Source organism: Colobus angolensis, unplaced genomic scaffold, assembly GCF_000951035.1.
Source record: "Colobus angolensis palliatus isolate OR3802 unplaced genomic scaffold, Cang.pa_1.0 Scaffold280, whole genome shotgun sequence".
Lineage (NCBI taxonomy): Eukaryota > Metazoa > Chordata > Mammalia > Primates > Cercopithecidae > Colobus > Colobus angolensis.
In genome coordinates, this window is record NW_012116044.1 from 4,012,713 (window position 1) to 4,034,707 (window position 21,995).

Consider the following 21,995-nt stretch of genomic DNA (forward strand, 5'->3'; position numbering starts at 1 on the left):
AGGAAGTCCTGGAGAAACAAGGTAGAAGCTCCCATGTTTCCTCTCCCGGTGAAGTCACGTGGAGAATACTTAATTCTCTCAATGATGATGTTTGATAACATGAAATTTTGTCAACAAGGGTAGCTCACTTGAGCCTTGATGTCCAGGAATTTTATTGGAAGGTGAGACATGTAGGCATGCAGTCCCTGTATGACTACTTAGTCTCCAGCCCCTGAGAGGCCAGTCTTCTACAGTGTGGCCCAGGACATCAGGCATTTAAAAACAGGTATTTACCATAAATTACAACAGTAGAATAAACCATCTGCCTAAACTCATGCAGCATAGTCCAGGACTTATACATCCAATCATACTCTTATCAGACAGGCTCAGAAATTATCTCCCGGTATCCTATCTGACAACAACCTGTCCTCCTGAAGACAATCCTTTCTTTGGAATGTGCAAGATTTGGGCAGTTCTGACTTGCTGAGTTAACCCTTTACTGAGCAGATGTTAGGATCATACTGTTCTCATTGAATGTGTTAATGTTCCTCTGCTTTTATTTTGTAAAAGATATTATGGAGAATTAATATCGTTTCTTTTTAAAATATTTCTTATAATTGACTAACAAAATTATCTGGTTGTGGTGATTTCTTTTTTGGAAGAATATCGATTATCAATTTTATTTCTTTAACAGATATAGGCCTATTCAGATTATTATTTTCCTTTTACAAATTCTAGTACTTTGTGTCTTTCAGGGAGTTGTCCTATTTTATCTAAGTTGTTAAATGCATGGACATAGAGATGTCAGGTATTATTTAATTATCCTTTAATATCCACTCAATATTAGTGAATTCTATTTTATTTCTGATATTGGCAATTTGCATTCTCCCTTTTTTACTTGCTTATTATGGTTTATCAGTTTTATCTTTTCCAAAATAACAGCTTTTGATTATGTTGATATTCTCTATTGCGTTTCTTTTTTCAATTTTACTGATTACTGTGCTAAGTTATATTATTTATTTCCTTTTACTTTCTTTAGTTATGAGTTGTTTCTCTTTAGTTTCTTAAAGTGGAAACTTAGTACTGGTTATAACTTTCTTATTTGCTTTTTTTGTTGTTGGTGTGCTCAACTTTTTTTTTTTGATTTTATTTATTTTTTAAAATATTTTTATTATTATACTTTAAGTTCTGGGGTACATATGCAGAATGTGCAGTTTTGTTACATAGGTGTACACGTGCCAGGTGGTTTGCTGCACCCATCACCCCGTCACCTACATGATGTTAATGTTATAATATATTGTTTGTTACATAATGCTATATACATTTTTTTCTAAGAAGTTATTTTACTGCATCCCACAAATTATGATGTGTTAAATTTTCATTTATTTCAAAAAATATTTCATTTATTTCAAAATTTCATTTATTTCAGAGTTTCTTCTGAGACACTTCTTTTATCTATCTTTTATTTTAAAAGTATTGTTCAATTACCAAATATTTGAAGATTTTCCAGCTATCTTTCTGTTATTGATTTCTAGGTTAATTCCACTGTGGTCAGAAAACAATCTTTGTATAATTTATATTATTTTAAATATGTTAAGGTGTATTTAACAACCAAGAATAAGGTCTATTTTTTGTTCTAAGTGAGCTTGGGAAGAATGTTTTGCGACTGTTGTTGAATAGATTTTGTAAATGTCAACCAGAGCAAGTTGAATGTGTTGTTCAAGCAAACTATCCTTAAGGTTATTGTGCTTCTCAGATCTATTAATCAGTAAAAGAGGACTATTAAAGTCTCTAATTACGATAGTTTTAGCAGTAGTTTGTTTATTGCTCCTTTCAATTTGTCAGTTTTTGCTTTACATATTTTGGTGCTTTGTTTGTTGGTGCATACTTACTCAGGATTGTTACATCTTCTTAGAGAATTAATCCCTTTATTATTATATAATATCTCTCATAATTCTTCATAATTTTCTTTATTTTGAAGTCAGCTCCCTCTGAAATTAGTGTAGCTGCTCTGTTTTAAAACAATTATTATCAGCATTGTATATATTTCTCCTGTTTTTACTTTTAAACTTTCTGAGTATTTACTATTTTAAGGTTTTCTATAAAAAAAGCACAATTTTATGCTTTCTCTCTGTCTTTCAGTTGGTGCATTTTGACGACTCTTGCTTGGAGATTATTGATAAGTTGAATTAACATCTACTATACGTAACTTTTAAATAATAATTCTTGCATATTGTTTTCTTTCTCATTTTTTCTGATTTCTCTTGATTTTCTTGAGCATTTTATATGATTTTATTTTCTCTCCTCTATTAGCATATCAATTATACTACTTTTAAAAATGTTAGTGGGTTCCACAGTGTTTGTAATATATATATATTAAACTGATGTAAGTCACTTTCAAGTAACTCATTACCACTTCCTGTGTAGTATAGGTTTGTTTAATAAAATATTCCCAATTCCTTAATGCATCCTTTATGACATTTTCTTTACTCATTTCATGTATGCATATGCTATACTTACCCAATGCACTATTACTATTATTACAGTTCTACATCACCATCCATTGACTAAATGAGTGTGTGTGTGGGTGTATACATGAATCTTAAAAGAAGCCTATATCCAATGTACCTCCAGTACAGATAGCAAACGAAAGCATTTAGTTCTAAGAGCTCTTTAGTGGAATTAGGATTAGAATTTATCAAGCACAAAACTGGGTTATCAATGATACAAAATACTGAAATCAAGCAAAATTATCACAAACTTTAGCAAAATTATTGAAGACATAAAAATTGGATTTAAATCTGTATAATATATCATCTCAATCAGCCTTCTAAATAGCATCAATTTAGTGTCTTGAATTATGTAATTGTATTATAAATGTAATCATCAAAAAGGGATTAAAAACTAAGGAAATCTTATCATTTGCAAGCAGTAGTCTACCATGAGGCATTAACCATCATACCTATGAAGCAAAGATGAAGCACAGATTATCAAAGCAAAGATAGTTATTTTAAACCATATTGTTATTATAAAGAAAGTCCTTAAAAAAGAAAAAAAATACAAGTCTTAGACCTACTGGGGATAAGAGAAATGGTTTGGTCTAGTCCCTCAAAACGTGTAATGTAAACCTGTTGCTATCAATCTGCTGACTCAATAGAAACGGAAACTTTTTATAAAATTAAATTCATTTTTTCTTTTTGAGTCAGAGTTTTGCTCTGCCGCCCAGGCTGGAGTGCAGTTGGCGCGATCTCGGATCACAACTTCTGCCTCCCCGTTTCAAGCGATTCTTCTGCCTCAGCCTCCCCACTAGCTGGGACTACAGGCATGCGCCACCGCGCCCAGCTAACTTTTTTGTATTTTTAGTAGAGACAGGGTTTCGCCATGGTGGCCAGGCTGGTCTCTAATGCTTGATGTCTAGTGATCTGCCAGCCTTGGACTCACAAAGTGCCGAAGAGTCACCGCAATCCAAATGTAATGTATATATTCCCAAAAGAATCAGGTGACAGAACTGTAGAGTAGTATTTATTGCCTATAGTAATTAATATTCAGTGACATATTTGCTTTTACTAAGAGTATTAACATGACATTAGAATTTCCTGAAGTGAATTATTGTTTTAGAATATGATAAAACCTTTATTAGCTATGACTATATAGGCTTATATTCAACTTTATATGATTTTGCTATTTTCTTAGCACTTAATTTTAATAATTGTCCAGTTTGAATCTACTCCATTGGAATTTATTTAAACTTAGGTTAAAATAAATGCACTATTCATACTTTCTTTTATGTAACCATATTATCGCATTTAACTTTACCTATGAATATATGCTTACTTTATATTATTTTTCTTGTTTTCCTCCAGAGTTTTTAGGAAATTACTATATATCTCAAAATTCTGTCTATCCAAGTATTCAGTGTTGTTTTTACATGAATACAGTTATGTTTCTTCCATAAAAATTGAAATTACATTTTCAAATTTTCCTCTCTCTTTTTCTCTCTCTCTCTCTATACATATACACATACACACAATTAACAGCATTTAACTTTAATCTAGAACTTTTTCTAATTAAATTAAGATGTGTCTCATACACTGGCAGGCAGCAATCAATTCAGTTAACATGTGAGTTGAGTTCTCTCATTTTACAAATGGAGAAAAATTCATTACAAATTTAATCATGGAATACTGAAATTACTTTCTTGTAACCTTACAGAGAATAGGAGATAGGGTCAGGTTTAGATCCAAAGACTGTCAGATTCCAAAACTGATATTTATTTAATAGTATAAATTAAGAGTCTTAACAACAATAATATCCTGTGATTTCTTATACTATTTTGGTTCAGCATTGTTTTGTAAATATTGTCACTTTTTTTTTTTTTTTTTTTGAGATGGATTCTCACTCCGTCACCCAGGCTGGAGTGCAGTGGCACGATCTTAGCTCACTGCAACCTCTGCCACCCGAGTTCAAGCAATTCTCCTGCCTCAGCCTCCCGAGTAGCTAGGATTACAGGCGCCTGCCACCACACCCACCTTGTTTTTATATTTTTAGTAGAGATGGGGTTTCACCATGTTGTCCATACTGGTCTCAAACTCCTGACCTCTTGATCCACTTGCCTTGGCCTCCCAACATACTGGGATTACAGGCTTGAGCCACCATACCCCGCTATCACTTTTCCATCACTTTTTATTTGTTTATTTCTTCAGAAACATCTCCTTGTACAAACAATATTTGAACTGAAAACTGTTCTATTTTTCTATGCTTTACTTTGTGTTTACTGTTTACCTGTACATTTGTGAGTTCATAAGCAAGGTGGAGAGGAAGGGGTTAATATGTTCTGCCTCTCAGGAATTACTACCCACAACCAAAATCATAGCTTAGTTTCTTCTCAAAACACATGTTTGCCATTTTTAATCACAGACTCAGTGATTAAGAATGGAATGAAAAAGAGACATGACTAAGGAGCAATTCAAATAAACTAAGAATTAAGATGCTGTGATATGTTTACAAAGACTAGAAACATCTGCAATATTCCAACTAAGTAATACAGATAATGTACTTTCTTTTAACAAGGGTTGTGAGCACCATAAAATATCAAAAATATTTAAGTACTACAGAGATCCTCTGCTAATTTTCCTTTGTCTTCTAGCATATGCTACGTTAAGGTTTTTCTTTATTTCAATGTGTGTGTGTTCACTATTTCTGACTCAGATGCTGGTATTTACTAAAGAGAATCTATCTTGTATTCCAACAGTGTCATGTTAATCAAATCTTGATAAATTATACTTGTCATATTGGACTATTCACTTAGATCACTTTCTATTCAAAAGGAAAATATGCAATGTTATAGGTTCTGATACCAATCACAAAATTTCTCCTTTATTTGAAAGAGAAATGAAAATGAAATAACTGTCTTCACCTATGATTGTATCAGTCAAGATCCAGTTGCAGAAACTATAACATAGTATAGCTGTTTCAAAAAGGACACTTACTACAGGTAATCAAGTGATTTCTAAATTATTGGAAATGCTATAGAAATAGAAATACCTCACCATGGGCACTGTGACTTCTGGTCATAGTCAGCAAGGTGAAAAAATTGGAGGCCTTCACTGGAATAATTAACTTCACTGACACACCAAAGTAACTGATCCAGGGATGAGGAATTTGCTGTAGCTGCAAATGGTATGATACTGTGGCTTCTCAACACGTGGACAGGCCACTGGCATACCAGGGTGGACATGCATCCATGGCTCTGTTGGCCAGTAGAGAAACAGTTAACACAATAGGAAGTTCAGCCTCCACTGTATGTTTGCCTGAGAAGTTCTAAGCAGAGGAACATTACATGAAGAACAACAGATGAGAGAGTGTTTTGAAAACAAAACAAAACAAACAAACAAACAAAAACCCTCTAAAATGCACATTAAAAGAGAACTGTAAGATTTCAATGGAGGTTGAATGTCAAATCACAGTATTGAATATTTTAAAAATTCTCATTTCTTGTACCATTCAAAATCCTCTTCTGAGCCCCCTGAAATCATCTGAGTACCACCACCATTACATTTCAAATGCTGTTTCAGACTATGGGGTATAAGCCATCTGTTACTGCTGTTTTTTTCTAATAGTTTTTTTTAAATTTTAGGCACCTTATAAGGTATGACATTGAGTAAACATTCATTGAATACTATCTGAGTGCCAAGAAACATGCTAGACACAGGAAAAAAAAAACAAAATTAATCTTTTATTTTCCCGGCTCCTGTGGTGTTATGTCAATTGTTACAAGGTAAGTTCAAATTTAAAAGAAAGATAGATGTTCACAAAGGAAACCAAATAGATTTAACAACAATGCAGCAATGACCAAAAAAACAATCTGAGACTTCAAACGATTAAAAGGGCAAAGACATGAATAATTTATGAGAAAAAGAAATACAGATAGCTAATATAAAAATATAGTAGAAATTCATGTTAAAAGAAGGCACCTCTTTTAGCTCCCTTACATGGGTCAGGATTTAAGATATTTTACACTTCTCCTTTTTGCTGGAATAAAGAACCCTGTTATACTTCTGTTTCTATTGTACATTGGTACGTCATTTATGGAAAGCAGCTTAACACTGTGTAATAAGGGTGATTAAATGTTTACATTCTTTTTCAAATTTCTGTAATCTGACTAAATATTATACAAGTTATATCTTTTGTTCTCCACTGTATTCTCTGTAATATTAAAGTACTGGACATATATTTACTTTTTGATAAACTTTGTTGAGTGATTGAACGACAATAATCAAAGCATTACTTATAATAGCAAAATAACCTAGAAAAATCCTGAATGTCAGCATCAAAGGAACAACTACTTTTTGGCTTATTTTTGTAACAAAATGTTACGTAGCCAATAAAAGAATATTTATGTCAAAGTATACTGACAAGAGAATGCTCATTAAATGCTAATACAAAATAGTCTTACAGTAGTCTATACTTCATTATATCAAGTAAGTTTACAATTAAAATTTAAAAAAGATAAAATGTTAGCTGTCAGTAAAGGTGATTATAGTTCCTAGATTCAACTCTTCTGGTAGAACTCTCCTATTGATAATGAAAGTGGTAGTACAAATAGTTCTGTATTTTCAAAATTTTTTTATACATTAAAAATCTAGTGAACCTAGACTATTATTCTCCTTAACACTCCTCTGGCATGATGAATATACATATTGCATATAAGTTAAAGGCATTTATTGTTCCTTTTCTCTGTTTATTCTAGCATGAAATGCTATACAGGTTTATTTTATGTTTTGAATAGGATATACACAGTCTTTGATCACTACTCATGTTAGTATATTTTTAATTTGAGATAAGCAGGATATATATATATACACACAAATATATATATATCTAATAAAGATTAAAATATGACCAACTCTTGACATATATTTCAACAAAATGCTAGCTTGTCACAAAACAGTTGTTGGACTGTGATGTTTCTCTAAATTATGGTAGGTAATTACTAGTTTGTGGCAAATGCCACAATATTCAGAGACCTAGTCTCACATGTACTATAAGCAATTTCCATTCCAGTGGGTTTGCTCACATACTCACATGTACTATATTATGACGGACTTTAAAGTAAACCCTTCATTTTGTTTCTGCCATAAGTGTGATGTTAAAAAATATGATTCTAGTTTTCATCATGTAGTTTTAAGCTTATTTACATCCACACAGGTTCCACATAATCTTTGGAAATTAATTACTAGTCAGAAAAAATTATGTATATATGAATTATGAAAATTATGTATATATAATAAAGAGTAATGGATAATGGAGGAAGAAATCTAAGTACGAAATAATGAAATCCAGATAGTTTGTGTCAAAGGCTAGAAAGGATGACTATTTAGAAAAAAAACAAAACAGCTTTTCTCACTACACTGTGTTGCCTTGAGGCAAATATTTCTTGCCTTTCTGCAGATTTCAGCAGCAGCAGCTAAGACACCAGCACCCTCATTAAATAGGTGCAAACTGGCCATCTGCCCTTAGGCACTGAGCATACTAGCTCTACTCTCTGAAAAATCCCCATGGCTGTATATTGCAATTTAGGGAGATTGTCTCCTAATCATGCTTCACCTCCCAGTTTAAAATTCAAGAATACAAATGGGATTGATTAACAGAATTTCCTGGTAGATTTTCCCTCTGAGGCTTATTTCCTGTGCTCTAAAACAGAGTCAACCAATGATAACATGTGAGACAAACTGGCATTGCTTCTTGTTTTTATAAATATTGTTTTATTGGAATACTGCCATACCTAGCCCATTATTTCTGTAGTATCTAAAGCTGCTGTTACACTACAAGAGCAGGAGTCACTAGTGTGACAAGGATTGTCTGGCTCTCAAAACCCAAAATATTTACTATCTTGTGTTTAGAGAAAAAGTTTGTTAACCCCTGCTGTAAACTCAGAGACTAAGTCCTGGCCTTTGCTTCCTCCTCAACACACATTACCAGCAATGTGTAACGAGCTGATGAACCAAAATAACTAAACACATAAAGAAAGCCATTCTTCAGAGAAAAACAAACTGGATAATACAGGCCATAAGAAGCTAAGCATTATAACATATGAACAAGAACATACAATTAATAATTGTGCTAAAGATAAACAAATGATTGATCAGTGTTGCCAATACAAAACAAAAATAAAAATTTATTTTTGAATAAAGTCGAAATATTAGGCATGAAAAAGTACGAGTTGAAATAAAGAAAATAAAACATTGTTCAGTTGCAGATTGGATACACTGGACCTAAGGGATGAATTAATAAGTTGGCGCATCAGATTCAGGAATTTTCCCAAAAGATAGCAAGAAAAGCTAAAGAGACATGGATGACAGATAACAATCAAATAAGATTTCCCAAAGGAGAGAAGAAAATTGAAGAGAGGAAAATATTTGAAAAAATAATGAAGATAGCCTTCCTATTCTGGAAGGATATTATTCTGAACATCAGGATATTATTTTACCACTAAAAGAACTAAAATTACTGAATTTTAAAGTATTTTCTTAGGAGATCAAACAGCTGACATGATAGCAATTACCATATGATCTAGAGGAAGTTGAGAACTCACATAGATGAACTCAATGATGAATTAGTTTTTGCTCTCAGAATATTTACCAAAGTTTACAAATCCGAGCTCTCGCTATTAAGGTGTGGTAAGATGTGAAAGCTGAGAGAAAATGGTCAGCTATCTCTGGAGGTATGAAGTCTAACAGGAAAATTTTCCTATTAAAACTGGAGCCCTCAAATCCCAAGTTCTCAGTTAAGAGTTAACTAGACACACACACACACACACACACACACACACACACACACACACATATACTCTTAGTCACCTTGCCTTCTGCAAAAGACAGTAAATAAAGTTGCCTTGACACTGATTAGACCAGGGTTGTGGGAGTGGATAAATCTGAGAAGTTGAAGCTACAAAGCAGCTCTCAAAATCATATTACTAGGTAGGTACAGAAAAAACCTAAAACAAAACAAAACCTTATGCTGTGAATTATCATATTTTATTGTTTTCATATTCACTTTTTCGAGACCCATTTTAATATTTCACAAAGTAATATTTAATAGCTGGAAATAGGTACTGATTTCTTAAAGGCTGGAAAGCAGTTGTGACTTAATTACTATTGAATGTACATGAGCATTGAAGAGGCAGCGTCAGTACGTTAACACGCATACACAGTCATTGACAGAGGACTCTTCCTTTCAATAAATGCTTCACCCCTTTCAGATGGATTTTCAATGTGAAGATGATCTAAGGGTGCCTTGCCCAATTTATTTTTCCCAATTTAGTTTCCTTTTTATACATACAGAAAATGACATATAACATCAGCTTGGATGAGTGTAAAACACATTTTAAACAAAAAATTCAAAGAGAGTATTTTATTATTTATTTAGCAGCTTAGCAATTCATAAAATATTGTTGCTTTTTTATTGTTGGCATCTTTGCTTCAATGAGACAGTAGTGGTTGCCGATGAATAGTATCCCACATGCACCTAACAGAAACATAATCAGATTTTCTTTATAGGGGCACACCTACCTTAAGCCTCAAAGAACACCCACAAATAATTTTTCAATGAAAATAAGTAGCTTACATTCAAGCATAAGCAATCACATAACAAAACAATTTATGATCAACTAAAATGAGTAATAATACAAAACAGAAACAGACCATTAAATATTTCTGATATTGAAATTGTCGGACACAAATATAAAACAACAGTAAAATTACATTTAACATTCTTGAAGAAGTTGAAAACAAGTTTGAAAATATCTGAAAAGGATAGTTATCTGTGAAACAATATAAGATAAAGTTTATGTATAAGAATTCATTCATTAAATTGAAAATCAAATGGATGAGTTTAAAAGCAGATCGAAACAGCAGAATAAGAATTTGTGAACTGGAAGACAAGGCAGAAGTTAGTCAGAACTATGCACAGAGAAAACTTTAAAAAATCAAAGTGACATTTGATACACGGAAGACATGAGAAGTCCTGGCAAATATCAGATTTCTTCTAAAAGAAGAATTATATTCACGGTTAAAGCCAAATTTCCGGGCCGGGCGCTGTGGCTCAAGCCTGTAATCCCAGCACTTTGGGAGGCCAAGACGGGCGGATGACAAGGTCAAGAGATCGAGACCATCCTGGCTAACACGGTGAAACCCCGTCTCTACTAAAAAATACAAAAAACTACAAAAAACTAGCCGGGGGAGGTGGCCGGCGCCTGTAGTCCCAGCTACTGGGGAGGCTGAGGCAGGAGAATGGCGTAAACCCAGGAGGCGGAGCTTGCAGTGAGCCGAGATCTGGCCACTGCACTCCAGCCTGGGTGACAGAGGGGGACTCTGTCTCAAGAAAAATAAAAAGAAAACTGCATTAAGTCATGGACAAAAAACGATTTCTAAACAGGCTCACCCCTGTAATCCCAGCACTTTGGGAGGCCAAGGCGGGCGGATCACTGCACTCCAGCCTGGGCGACAGAGCCAGACTCCGTTTCAAAAAACAAACAAACAAACAAACAAAGACAAAACCCAAAACGAACAAAAAGTTTATGTTTTGGTTTTCTCTGGAGCACAAGATTATATATTAATATATGATTACAGTTCAAAATATGTGTAGTCTAAGAGCCCTCTCCTTCAGCAAAACCTGCTGCCTTTCACCACCTTCCCTGATACAGATGTAGAATCTTCCCTGATGTAGAATCTACATCCCTTTGTTATTGATTATTTATTGTGTTATATTAAAAGTAGATAATCTGTGATAGAAAGAAGTCTCCAAATTCTCTGCTCTCATGTTTTTTTTTAATCCACTCCAATCAGAATTGTACCCAAAGCACTACACCAAAATTTTTCTCTCTCTGTCGCTGAGGCTGGAGTGCAGTGGCCAGATCTCAGCTCACTGCAAGCTCCGCCTCCTGGGTTTAGGCCATTCTCCTGCCTCAACCTCCCGAGTAGCTGGGACTACAGGCACCCACCACCATGCCTGGCTAATTTTTTTGGAAAGTAGTAGTACAAACAGTTCTGTATTTTCAAAATTTTTTTATACATTAAAAATCTAGTGAACCTAGACTATTATTTTCCTTAACACTCCTCTGGCATGATGAATATACATATTGCATATAAGTTAAAGGCATTTATTGTTCCTTTTCTCTGTTTATTCTAGCATGAAATGCTATACAGGTTTATTTTATGTTTTGAATAGGATATACACAGTCTTTGATCACTACTCATGTTAGTATATTTTTAATTTGAGATAAGCAGGATTTGCAGACCATCCTGGCAAACACAGTGAAACCCCATCTCTATTAAAAATCCAAAATGTTACATAGCCAATAAAAGAATATTTATGTCAAAGTATACTGACAAGAGAATGCTCATTAAATGCTAATACAAAATAGTCTTACAGTAGTCTATACTTCATTATATCAAGTAAGTTTACAATTAAAAATTAAAAAAGATAAAAGGGAGAAAAGGGAGAGGAAGGGAAAGGAGTACAAGAGATGGAAAAGGAAGGGAAGAGAGGAGAAGAAAGGAGAAGAGGGGAGGAAAGCAGGAAGTTGAGAGAATACCCTTTTCTGGAATAATGTTGCTAATGGCTTAGAAATTGAGGAATCTAATTAACCTAGTCTTTGTCACCTGGAGTCTAAAACATGACTAAAACATAATTTCATACATTTAATTAAATAATGTTTGCAAATGTGTATAGATCATAACAAATTGGTACAAAGTTATTTGTTTTAACGTACGTTCTAAGGTTCAAATGAGATATTCTCTGGTTTCCTTTATATTTGGACATAAAAGTATGTCCTCCACAGTCTATTAACATCGGGGAATATCTTCCCCTTCAGAAACTGTATGAAAAGCTTTGACTAAACAACACTTTTCATACAAGCCTTTCGTAGAAAAGCACAAATAAACTTAACTTGCTGTTTTTTTGAAAGGTAATTAATTAAAGAAAATGTACAATGAGAAATGACTCTTATGGTAACTGTTTATTAATGTGTTCCATTATAATATCTACCTAGTAATGTATTCCATGGCTTTCTTGCATATTTCATGCATACAATGATCTCTATATGTGTTTACTTTCTTTCATGTACTTAGCATGCATGAAATGCAAAGGAGAAATATAACAACAAAATACCTTTGTCTTTTTTATTAAAACCATGCTCTATATTTTACCTTAAATTGTGTAGCTATCTATATCTATATCTATATCTATATCTATCTATATCTATATCTACTACATATCTATATGTAGATTGTACATTTATGTATAGGTTTTATACATAACATATAAATGAATATGTTACTTTAAAGTAGTCATCATGGGCAAAGTTTCTACTTGTTCAAATAATCACATTATTGGCTAATTTTTGATAACCCTCTTTTGAAATTGTCCAAAAAATGTTTTATGTACTCTTTCTCCATAGATATTTTCTGTATTACTTTATTTTTCCATATCTTATTTTGTTAAAGTAAAATATATACATGTTGCACTGATTGAATACTTTCCATTTCACAGAATGAATGATTTTCACCTGTTCTCCAAATTAAATTCACTCATATATAATGAAAATGTAATACTATTGACACTGAATCTGAAGATTATCCGACAGGCAAAAAAAAAAAAAAACAAGCAAACCAACAAAAGTCCATGATCTCCTACAACAAGTATCTGCATGATTCCTTTCTGTTTATTTCTCTATAAATACTTGAATAATAGTGCATTAGTAAACAAAATAAAACAAAACAGTGATATTCTCTTAAAATCACACATAGTCATGATTTGTAAAACTGTGTAAAATTTAGTTGTCACTTTAGTTCATCTGCAAATATTTTTTGGCTAAATTATACCAAAAATAATGGTGTTAGATTGTAACTTAAGAAAAATAGGATTTTTGAGAAAAAGGCTTAAAATGTCTCTAAAAAGTCTAGAGTCTAATGTTTTCACGTCTTAAAATACATAAATGGTTAAAATTAACTTTTTTTGCCTGTTTCCAGTTAAATCATTACATTACAGTAGAGGAATATGTAGAAGTTAGTTTTTTAACCTAAACAGAGGATTTGGAGATAGTTTTAGAAATCATGTTTCCATAAATCAGTTTTGAATTACAGGCTGCCTGCATCATCAAGACTTGAATTTGTTATCTGTCCTACTACTCTTGATTTTTTTTTTTTACTCTAAATAAGAAAGGCACTAGGAGATTCTTAAAGATCATTTTCTCTGCTGCTATCCCTAGGCAAGAAGGAGGAATTAGCCTTGTAACCAGATCCTTTTAGTCTCTGCATTTAATTTTAAGCAAGAAACCAGGAGACTAAAGATGTAAGACTGACATAGAACAGCAGAGGGCAGTATTTACTCATGACTGAACCCTCTCTGGGCACAGCAAGTTTTACGTTTAGGGGGATCCTTGTGGCAGAAATGTGTGACATATGCCCTGTATTTGCATTGTTTGGCTTGAATTCTTATTTTCTAAGTTGGTTCCCTTAAAGGGGAAAAATATCGATCTGATTCCTAGTAACTTTTTTCTTCTTTTAAAGAAACGATGCATACCACCACAAAAATTAGCTGCAGTGAATAGTGGGTGAGTTGATCTGAGTGCATTAAGTGGCATGTGAGTATTTTTAAAAACTTAAGCTTAAATATTATTTATCTATTTCTACTTTCTGGTATCTATTTCTCCCAGACTGAAAAGCAAAATAAAACTTTATTAGAATTCCTTTGGCTAAAAAAATGTGGAGGTGGAAATAATCCATCAGGGATCAAAATTCCCAACTAACTTTGCAACAGGAAAATACCTCCCTCTTTTCAAACGGCTGCCATTATTACTGTTGTTGAAACCCTAAGGTTTGGGCTACTGGCACCTGGAATCCAGCTGGGAAAGAAAACAGAACACTGAGTTCCCCTGGCCTTTCCTATAGGAGGAAGTCCAAAGTGCCTTTGGTAGTTGGTACCCAGGCCTCCTGCCCCCTAGTCACTTGGAAGGTGGGGGAGAGGGGCAAGTGAGTGGAGGTTTAGAGTTTAGCTCACTCTGACAGCAGGGAGCCCACTGTGTAGAAAGAGGAGGAAAGGGGAGGATTTGGTTTGGATTCTGTGCTGTGGGATCACATTGTATGGCAGCTCTCTGCCTTGCATAAAGAGAGAAGGGGCAGGAAATGGTTAAAGCAAATCTGCACTGTGCATTCCCAGACAGGCTTTGCTTAATCCTTCCTCCCCGCTTTAACAGACCCTCACCCCCCGCTTTTCTTTTATTTCTCTCGACCCCCTTACCCCTGAGTTATTACTAGCATAACAACCTAACGGTCTTCCCCCAGACCCTGCCACTAAAGTTATTTATCTGCAAACCTGACCCCACCCCCATCTATTCTGCGGCAGCCTTTTGCTGTTATTGCTCTGACGCCGGCCAAGATTTGGCCGAAAAGGAAAAAAAAACAAAAAGAAAGAAAGAAAAGAAAAAAAAATCACCCCCCTTCTTAGCGCCTCCGCCTTGCTGTGCTCCCACACCAGACCGCCTACAGCCCTCCGGGAGGCTGAAGTGATTAGCATCCCGAGAAGCCAGTCGGAGGCCAGGCTAGGCGGAGGGCGCTCGCGGTAGGAGTGCCGGGCGGGGCTGCTTTAGCTCTGGCCCAATGGGGCTGGGACGAGGGAGGGGCAGAAGGTGACAGGACCGGGAGTTAGGGGGAGTCCGGGCGAACTAAAGTGCGGGGATCAATGAGTGGCGAGCAAAGTTTCTGAGTGCTACTCCAGCTCCTGGTCTTCCCTCCCCCTCTGTTTGTGTTTCGGCGACGCGCTGTGTGTGTGTGTGTGTGTGTGTGTGTGTGTACGTCTGTGTGTGAGCATGCCTGTGCGACTGGGAAGGGGCGGGGAGAGTGTGAGGGACCAGGCGGGAGGTGGAGAGGGGCTCGCGGAGCCTTAGCTCCACTGCGGTCCAACCTTCGGCCCGGGCCGGCGAGAGAGAGAGCGCTGACAGGCGCCGTCCGGAGCTGCGGAGGGCGTCACTACAGTCCAGCGCCGACTTCGCCGCCTCCACTGCCAACGGTGAAGAAGAGGGAGGCACCAACCACCCCCCGCCCCAAACAAAAAGCCTTGTGGATTACAAAGTGAAACTGACACGGGACAATAAAAGCAGAGATAGCGAGGGCAGGGGCGAGGCGCGCTAGAGTGGGCTTCCGACTGGGGCCGCCGGAGAACGACCCCCCTGGCATGGTGAGGGGAGGGCGACTCCGGGACCGCACGCTGTTTCTGCTCGGCCCCTGCGTGGCCAAGAAGAAAGGGGGAACTGCATTCGACTTGGATGTACAAATAATGGGTCGGCAGGCGCCCCGGCAGAGGTGAAAAATGCCGAGCAGCCCTGGCTGTTGTTTGTGCCGGACCACTGGCTTGAAGCCGCAACAGGGGCGGCGGCGGCGGCGGCTGCTGGAGGGGAAGGGGCAGAGCTGAGCGCTCCCGGGTACGGGAGCCAGAGCGCGAACGCTAGCGCGAACAGAGCGCGAACGCTAGCGCAGTTCCCGAACTGCCTGCGCGCAGACGCCGCCGCCTGGGCCTCAGCGGCCACTGCCGGAGCCCTGTTGGAGGGGTGTTGCAGCGTGATTTTTGAGGAGTGGGGACTCCAGGAATTCCATCGCCTCCAGCTTTTGGGAAAGGAATTCGATTCTCCCGGTTCCCCACCAACCCTTCCCCGGTGCGCAGTTGTGCTTGGACGTTTGTTCCTCCCTCTTCACGTTCTTCGCTGCGGGTAAGTTATAAAGTTTCTGAAGACCGTTCTTTGCAATGATTCCTCATATACCTTAGATACAGGCAACTTCTCCCAACTCTCATCCACCTGGGTGAAAACGCTCAGACTATCTGGATTCAAAAACAAAGTAAAGGGGGAATATATGAGAAGCTTGAGAAACTTTTCTGGGGACTCAGCTCACGGGAGTGTCCCGCGGAATGCCTTGCCGCTTTTCGCCACAGCATCTCTCTTGCACTCGGCGTCCAACTGGCTACCTAGAGTCTTTTGCTGATGCTACTTGCTTTTGCTGGATTGGAGGTCCTTTGAAATAGCAGAGGTCTCAGACCAAGCCGTCAGCTGAATCTTTGCTGGCGCTCCTTAATCCCTGTAAATATCATTGCGTTTGCTTCACCCTTCCTTCTCTTTATCACATCGTTTTAGGGAGCCAGGACCATGGACTTAGCACCAGACAGGGCTACTGGCCGCCCGTGGCTCCCGTTGCACACTCTATCAGTATCTCAGCTCCTTCGAGTATTTTGGCTACTGTCATTGCTTCCGGGGCAGGCCTGGGTCCACGGGGCCGAGCAGCGCCAGGTGTTCCAAGTGCTGGAAGAGCAACTTCCAGGCACTCTGGTAGGCACCATCCAGACGCGCCCCGGCTTCACCTACAGGCTCAGCGAAAGCCACGCCCTGTTTGCCATAAACAGTAGCACCGGAGCCCTGTACACCACGTCCACCATCGACCGCGAGAGCCTGCCCAGCGACGTGATCAACCTGGTGGTCCTTTCCAGCGCGCCCACCTACCCCACCGAAGTGCGAGTGCTGGTGCGGGACCTTAATGACAACGCCCCTGTTTTCCCGGACCCCTCTATCGTGGTCACTTTCAAGGAAGACAGTAGCAGCGGGCGCCAAGTCATCTTAGATACCGCCACCGACTCGGACATCGGCTCAAACGGTGTGGACCACCGCTCCTACCGCATCATCCGCGGCAACGAGGCGGGCCGCTTCCGTCTGGACATCACCCTGAACCCGAGCGGCGAGGGAGCGTTCCTGCATCTGGTGTCCAAGGGCGGGCTGGACCGCGAGGTCACGCCGCAGTACCAGCTCCTGGTTGAGGTGGAGGACAAGGGTGAGCCTAAGCGGCGGGGCTACCTTCAAGTAAACGTGACTGTGCAAGACATTAATGACAACCCCCCGGTTTTTGGCAGTTCTCACTACCAGGCGGGGGTGCCTGAGGACGCGGTTGTGGGCTCCAGCGTCCTGCAGGTGGCGGCGGCGGACGCGGACGAGGGCACCAACGCGGACATCCGCTATCGCCTACAGGACGAGGGGACCCCCTTTCAAGTGGACCCTGAGACGGGGCTTATCACGGTACGGGAGCCCCTGGACTTCGAAGCCCGGCGCCAGTACTCGCTTACGGTGCAGGCGATGGACAGAGGCGTGCCTTCCCTCACGGGGCGCGCCGAGGCGCTGATTCAGCTGCTGGACGTGAATGACAATGACCCGGTAGTGAAGTTCCGCTACTTCCCTGCAACCTCGCGCTATGCCTCGGTAGATGAGAACGCTCAAGTGGGCACCGTGGTGGCTCTGCTCACCGTGACCGACGCAGATTCTTCCGCGGCCAACGGGAACATCTCTGTGCAAATTCTTGGGGGCAATGAGCAGCGCCACTTTGAAGTACAAAGCAGCAAAGTGCCGAACCTGAGCCTAATCAAGGTGGCCAGCGCCTTGGACCGGGAGCGCATCCCTTCCTACAACCTCACAGTTTCCGTCTCTGATAACTATGGGGCGCCCCCTGGCGCAGCAGTCCAGGCGCGCTCTTCTGTGGCAAGCCTGGTGATTTTTGTTAATGACATCAATGACCATCCTCCTGTCTTTTCACAGCAAGTGTACAGAGTGAACCTGAGCGAGGAGGCGCCTCCGGGAAGCTATGTGAGTGGGATATCTGCCACTGATGGCGACTCTGGTCTCAATGCTAATCTACGTTACAGCATCGTCTCTGGCAATGGACTGGGATGGTTCCATATCAGTGAACATAGTGGCCTCGTGACCACTGGGGCCGTTGGGGGCCTGGACCGTGAACTTGCTTCCCAGATTGTACTGAATATAAGTGCCCGGGACCAGGGAGTTCACCCCAAGGTGTCCTATGCCCAGCTCGTAGTAACTCTCCTAGACGTGAATGATGAAAAGCCAGTATTTAGCCAGCCAGAAGGGTATGATGTGTCTGTGGTTGAGAATGCCCCAGCAGGGACAGAACTGCTGATGCTCAGGGCAACTGACGGGGACCTAGGTGACAACGGAACAGTGCGCTTCTCCTTACAAGAGGCAGAGACTGACCGGAGGTCCTTCCGTCTGGATCCTGTGTCCGGGAGGTTGAGTACTATTTCCTCCTTGGACAGAGAAGAGCAAGCCTTCTACTCCCTGTTGGTTCTGGCCACAGATCTGGGCTCTCCTCCTCAGTCATCAATGACTCGCATAAATGTGAGTCTTCTGGATATAAATGATAACAGCCCTGTGTTCTACCCGGTCCAATACTTTGCTCATATTAAGGAGAATGAGCCTGGAGGTAGCTACATCACCACTGTGTCTGCCACTGACCCAGACTTGGGAACCAATGGTACTGTCAAATATAGTATATCTGCTGGGGACAGGTCTCGGTTTCAGGTCAATGCTCAGAGTGGGGTCATTTCTACAAGAATGGCCCTAGACAGAGAAGAAAAAACAGCTTATCAGTTGCAAATAGTAGCTACTGATGGTGGCAATTTACAATCTCCCAACCAGGCAATAGTAACCATCACTGTATTGGACACTCAAGACAACCCACCTGTATTCAGTCAGGTTGCCTACAGCTTTGTGGTTTTTGAGAACGTGGCGCTGGGATATCATGTGGGTAGTGTGTCTGCATCCACCATGGATCTCAATTCCAACATCAGTTATCTCATTACTACTGGGGATCAGAAAGGTATGTTTGCTATCAACCAGGTCACTGGGCAGCTTATCACGGCAAATGTGATTGATAGAGAAGAGCAATCGTTTTATCAGCTGAAGGTAGTGGCCAGTGGGGGCACAGTGACTGGAGACACTATGGTTAACATAACAGTTAAGGATTTGAATGACAACTCTCCCCATTTCCTTCAGGCAATAGAGAGTGTAAATGTGGTGGAGAATTGGCAGGCAGGTCACAGCATTTTCCAGGCCAAAGCTGTGGACCCTGATGAAGGTGTCAATGGCATGGTACTCTATAGTCTGAAGCAAAACCCCAAGAACCTATTTGCTATCAATGAAAAGAATGGCACTATTAGTCTGCTTGGGCCTCTGGATGTTCAGGCTGGCTCCTACCAAATAGAAATTTTGGCATCTGATATGGGTGTCCCACAGCTCTCCTCTAGTGTCATCCTAACAGTTTATGTCCATGATGTAAATGACAATTCACCAGTGTTTGACCAACTTTCTTATGAGGTCACCCTTTCTGAGTCAGAACCTGTGAATTCTCGATTTTTTAAAGTACAAGCTTCTGATAAGGATTCAGGAGCAAATGGTGAAATTGCATACACCATTGCTGAAGGAAATACAGGGGATGCTTTTGGCATATTCCCAGATGGTCAATTGTATATAAAAAGTGAACTTGACCGTGAACTTCAAGATAGATATGTTTTAGTGGTTGTTGCTTCTGACAGAGCAGTGGAACCCCTTAGTGCCACTGTGAATGTTACTGTAATTTTGGAAGATGTAAATGATAACAGACCTCTCTTTAACAGTACCAATTACACATTTTACTTCGAAGAAGAGCAAAGGGCTGGGTCGTTTGTGGGCAAAGTAAGTGCTGTAGATAAAGACTTTGGGCCAAATGGAGAAGTAAGGTATTCTTTTGAAATGGTGCAGCCAGATTTTGAGTTGCATGCTATCAGTGGGGAAATTACAAATACTTATCAGTTTGACAGGGAGTCTCTTATGAGGCGGAGAGGGACTGCGGTGTTTAGCTTTACAGTCACAGCAACAGATCAGGGGCTCCCTCAGCCTCTCAAGGATCAGGCCACTGTACATGTTTACATGAAGGATATAAATGATAATGCTCCCAAATTTTTAAAAGACTTTTACCAAGCTACAATATCAGAGTCAGCAGCCAATCTGACACAAGTTTTAAGAGTATCTGCCTCAGATGTTGATGAAGGTAATAATGGACTTATTCACTATTCTATAATAAAAGGAAATGAAGAAAGACAGTTTGCTATAGACCTTACTTCTGGTCAGGTAGCACTAATTGGCAAATTGGACTATGAAGCAACACCTGCCTATTCCCTTGTAATTCAAGCAGTGGATTCAGGGACAATCCCCCTCAATTCAACATGTACTTTAAATATTGATATTTTAGATGAAAATGACAATACCCCTTCTTTCCCTAAATCAACACTCTTTGTTGATGTTTTGGAAAACATGAGAATTGGTGAACTTGTGTCCTCCGTTACTGCAACTGATTCCGATTCAGGTGACAATGCTGATTTATATTACAGTATTACTGGGACTAACAACCACGGAACTTTTAGCATTAGCCCAAACACTGGGAGTATTTTTCTTGCCAAAAAATTGGACTTTGAAACACAGTCTTTGTATAAATTAAATATAACAGCAAAAGACCAAGGAAGACCTCCTCGTTCATCTACAATGTCAGTGGTTATTCACGTGAGGGACTTTAATGACAACCCTCCTAGCTTTCCTCCTGGAGATATTTTCAAATCTATTGTTGAGAACATTCCCATTGGTACATCTGTCATTTCAGTGACTGCACATGACCCTGATGCAGACATTAATGGGCAACTATCCTACACAATCATTCAACAGATGCCAAGAGGCAACCATTTTACCATAGATGAAGTCAAAGGGACTATATATACTAATGCTGAAATAGATCGGGAATTTGCTAATCTCTTTGAGTTAACTGTAAAAGCCAATGATCAAGCTGTGCCAATAGAAACTAGACGGTATGCTTTGAAGAACGTGACCATTTTGGTTACAGACCTCAATGACAATGTCCCAATGTTTATATCACAAAACGCCCTTGCTGCAGACCCATCAGCTGTGATTGGTTCTGTTCTGACAACAATTATGGCTGCTGACCCAGATGAAGGTGCTAATGGAGAAGTAGAGTATGAGATCATCAATGGGGACACAGACACCTTCATTGTTGATCGTTATAGTGGAGACTTGAGAGTGGCTTCAGCGCTGGTGCCTTCACAGTTGATCTACAATCTCATAGTTTCAGCAACAGACCTTGGGCCTGAAAGGAGGAAATCAACCACTGAATTGACCATCATTCTTCAGGGCCTTGATGGACCTGTTTTTACCCAACCCAAATACATAACTATTTTGAAGGAAGGAGAACCCATTGGCACAAATGTGATATCAATAGAAGCAGCTAGCCCCAGAGGATCTGAGGCCCCAGTGGAGTATTACATTGTTTCAGTTCGTTGTGAAGAAAAAACTGTTGGACGCCTCTTTACTATTGGACGACATACTGGTATAATTCAGACTGCAGCCATTCTGGACCGGGAGCAAGGAGCATGTCTTTACCTGGTGGATGTTTATGCCATAGAAAAATCAACTGCTTTTCCCAGAACACAGAGAGCAGAGGTAATGATTTTGTAGTCATTTATTATTTGTTGATGTGCTTTGTAGAAAGATCATTCTCTTTCTATTTACTCTCTATAATTGTTTACCTTCATTGTTTATTTTTAAATTTATGAACAGGAACACCTAAAAATGTTCTGTCACAAAG

The 21,995-nt window shown here is 39.2% G+C and overlaps 2 protein-coding genes across 4 annotated transcripts in view; one reads left to right on the forward strand and one right to left on the reverse strand.

The window, feature by feature from the left end:
- LOC105516431 overlaps window positions 1-16,467 on the reverse strand; it is a 43,337-nt gene extending 26,870 nt beyond the window's left edge. The window contains exons 1-4 of the mRNA XM_011948639.1: window positions 16,425-16,467; window positions 16,230-16,353; window positions 15,744-16,073; window positions 15,442-15,593 (exon numbers count right to left, since the gene is read on the reverse strand). Coding sequence (XP_011804029.1) covers window positions 15,442-15,593; window positions 15,744-16,073; window positions 16,230-16,353; window positions 16,425-16,467 — 649 coding nt within the window. The remainder of the gene's footprint in view (window positions 1-15,441; window positions 15,594-15,743; window positions 16,074-16,229; window positions 16,354-16,424) is intronic.
- A 208-nt stretch (window positions 16,468-16,675) lies between these two features.
- FAT4 (FAT atypical cadherin 4) overlaps window positions 16,676-21,995 on the forward strand; it is a 189,089-nt gene continuing 183,769 nt past the window's right edge. For all 3 annotated transcript variants that reach the window (XM_011948635.1, XM_011948636.1, XM_011948637.1), the window contains exon 1: window positions 16,676-21,850. In XM_011948635.1, coding sequence (XP_011804025.1) covers window positions 16,676-21,850 — 5,175 coding nt within the window. The remainder of the gene's footprint in view (window positions 21,851-21,995) is intronic.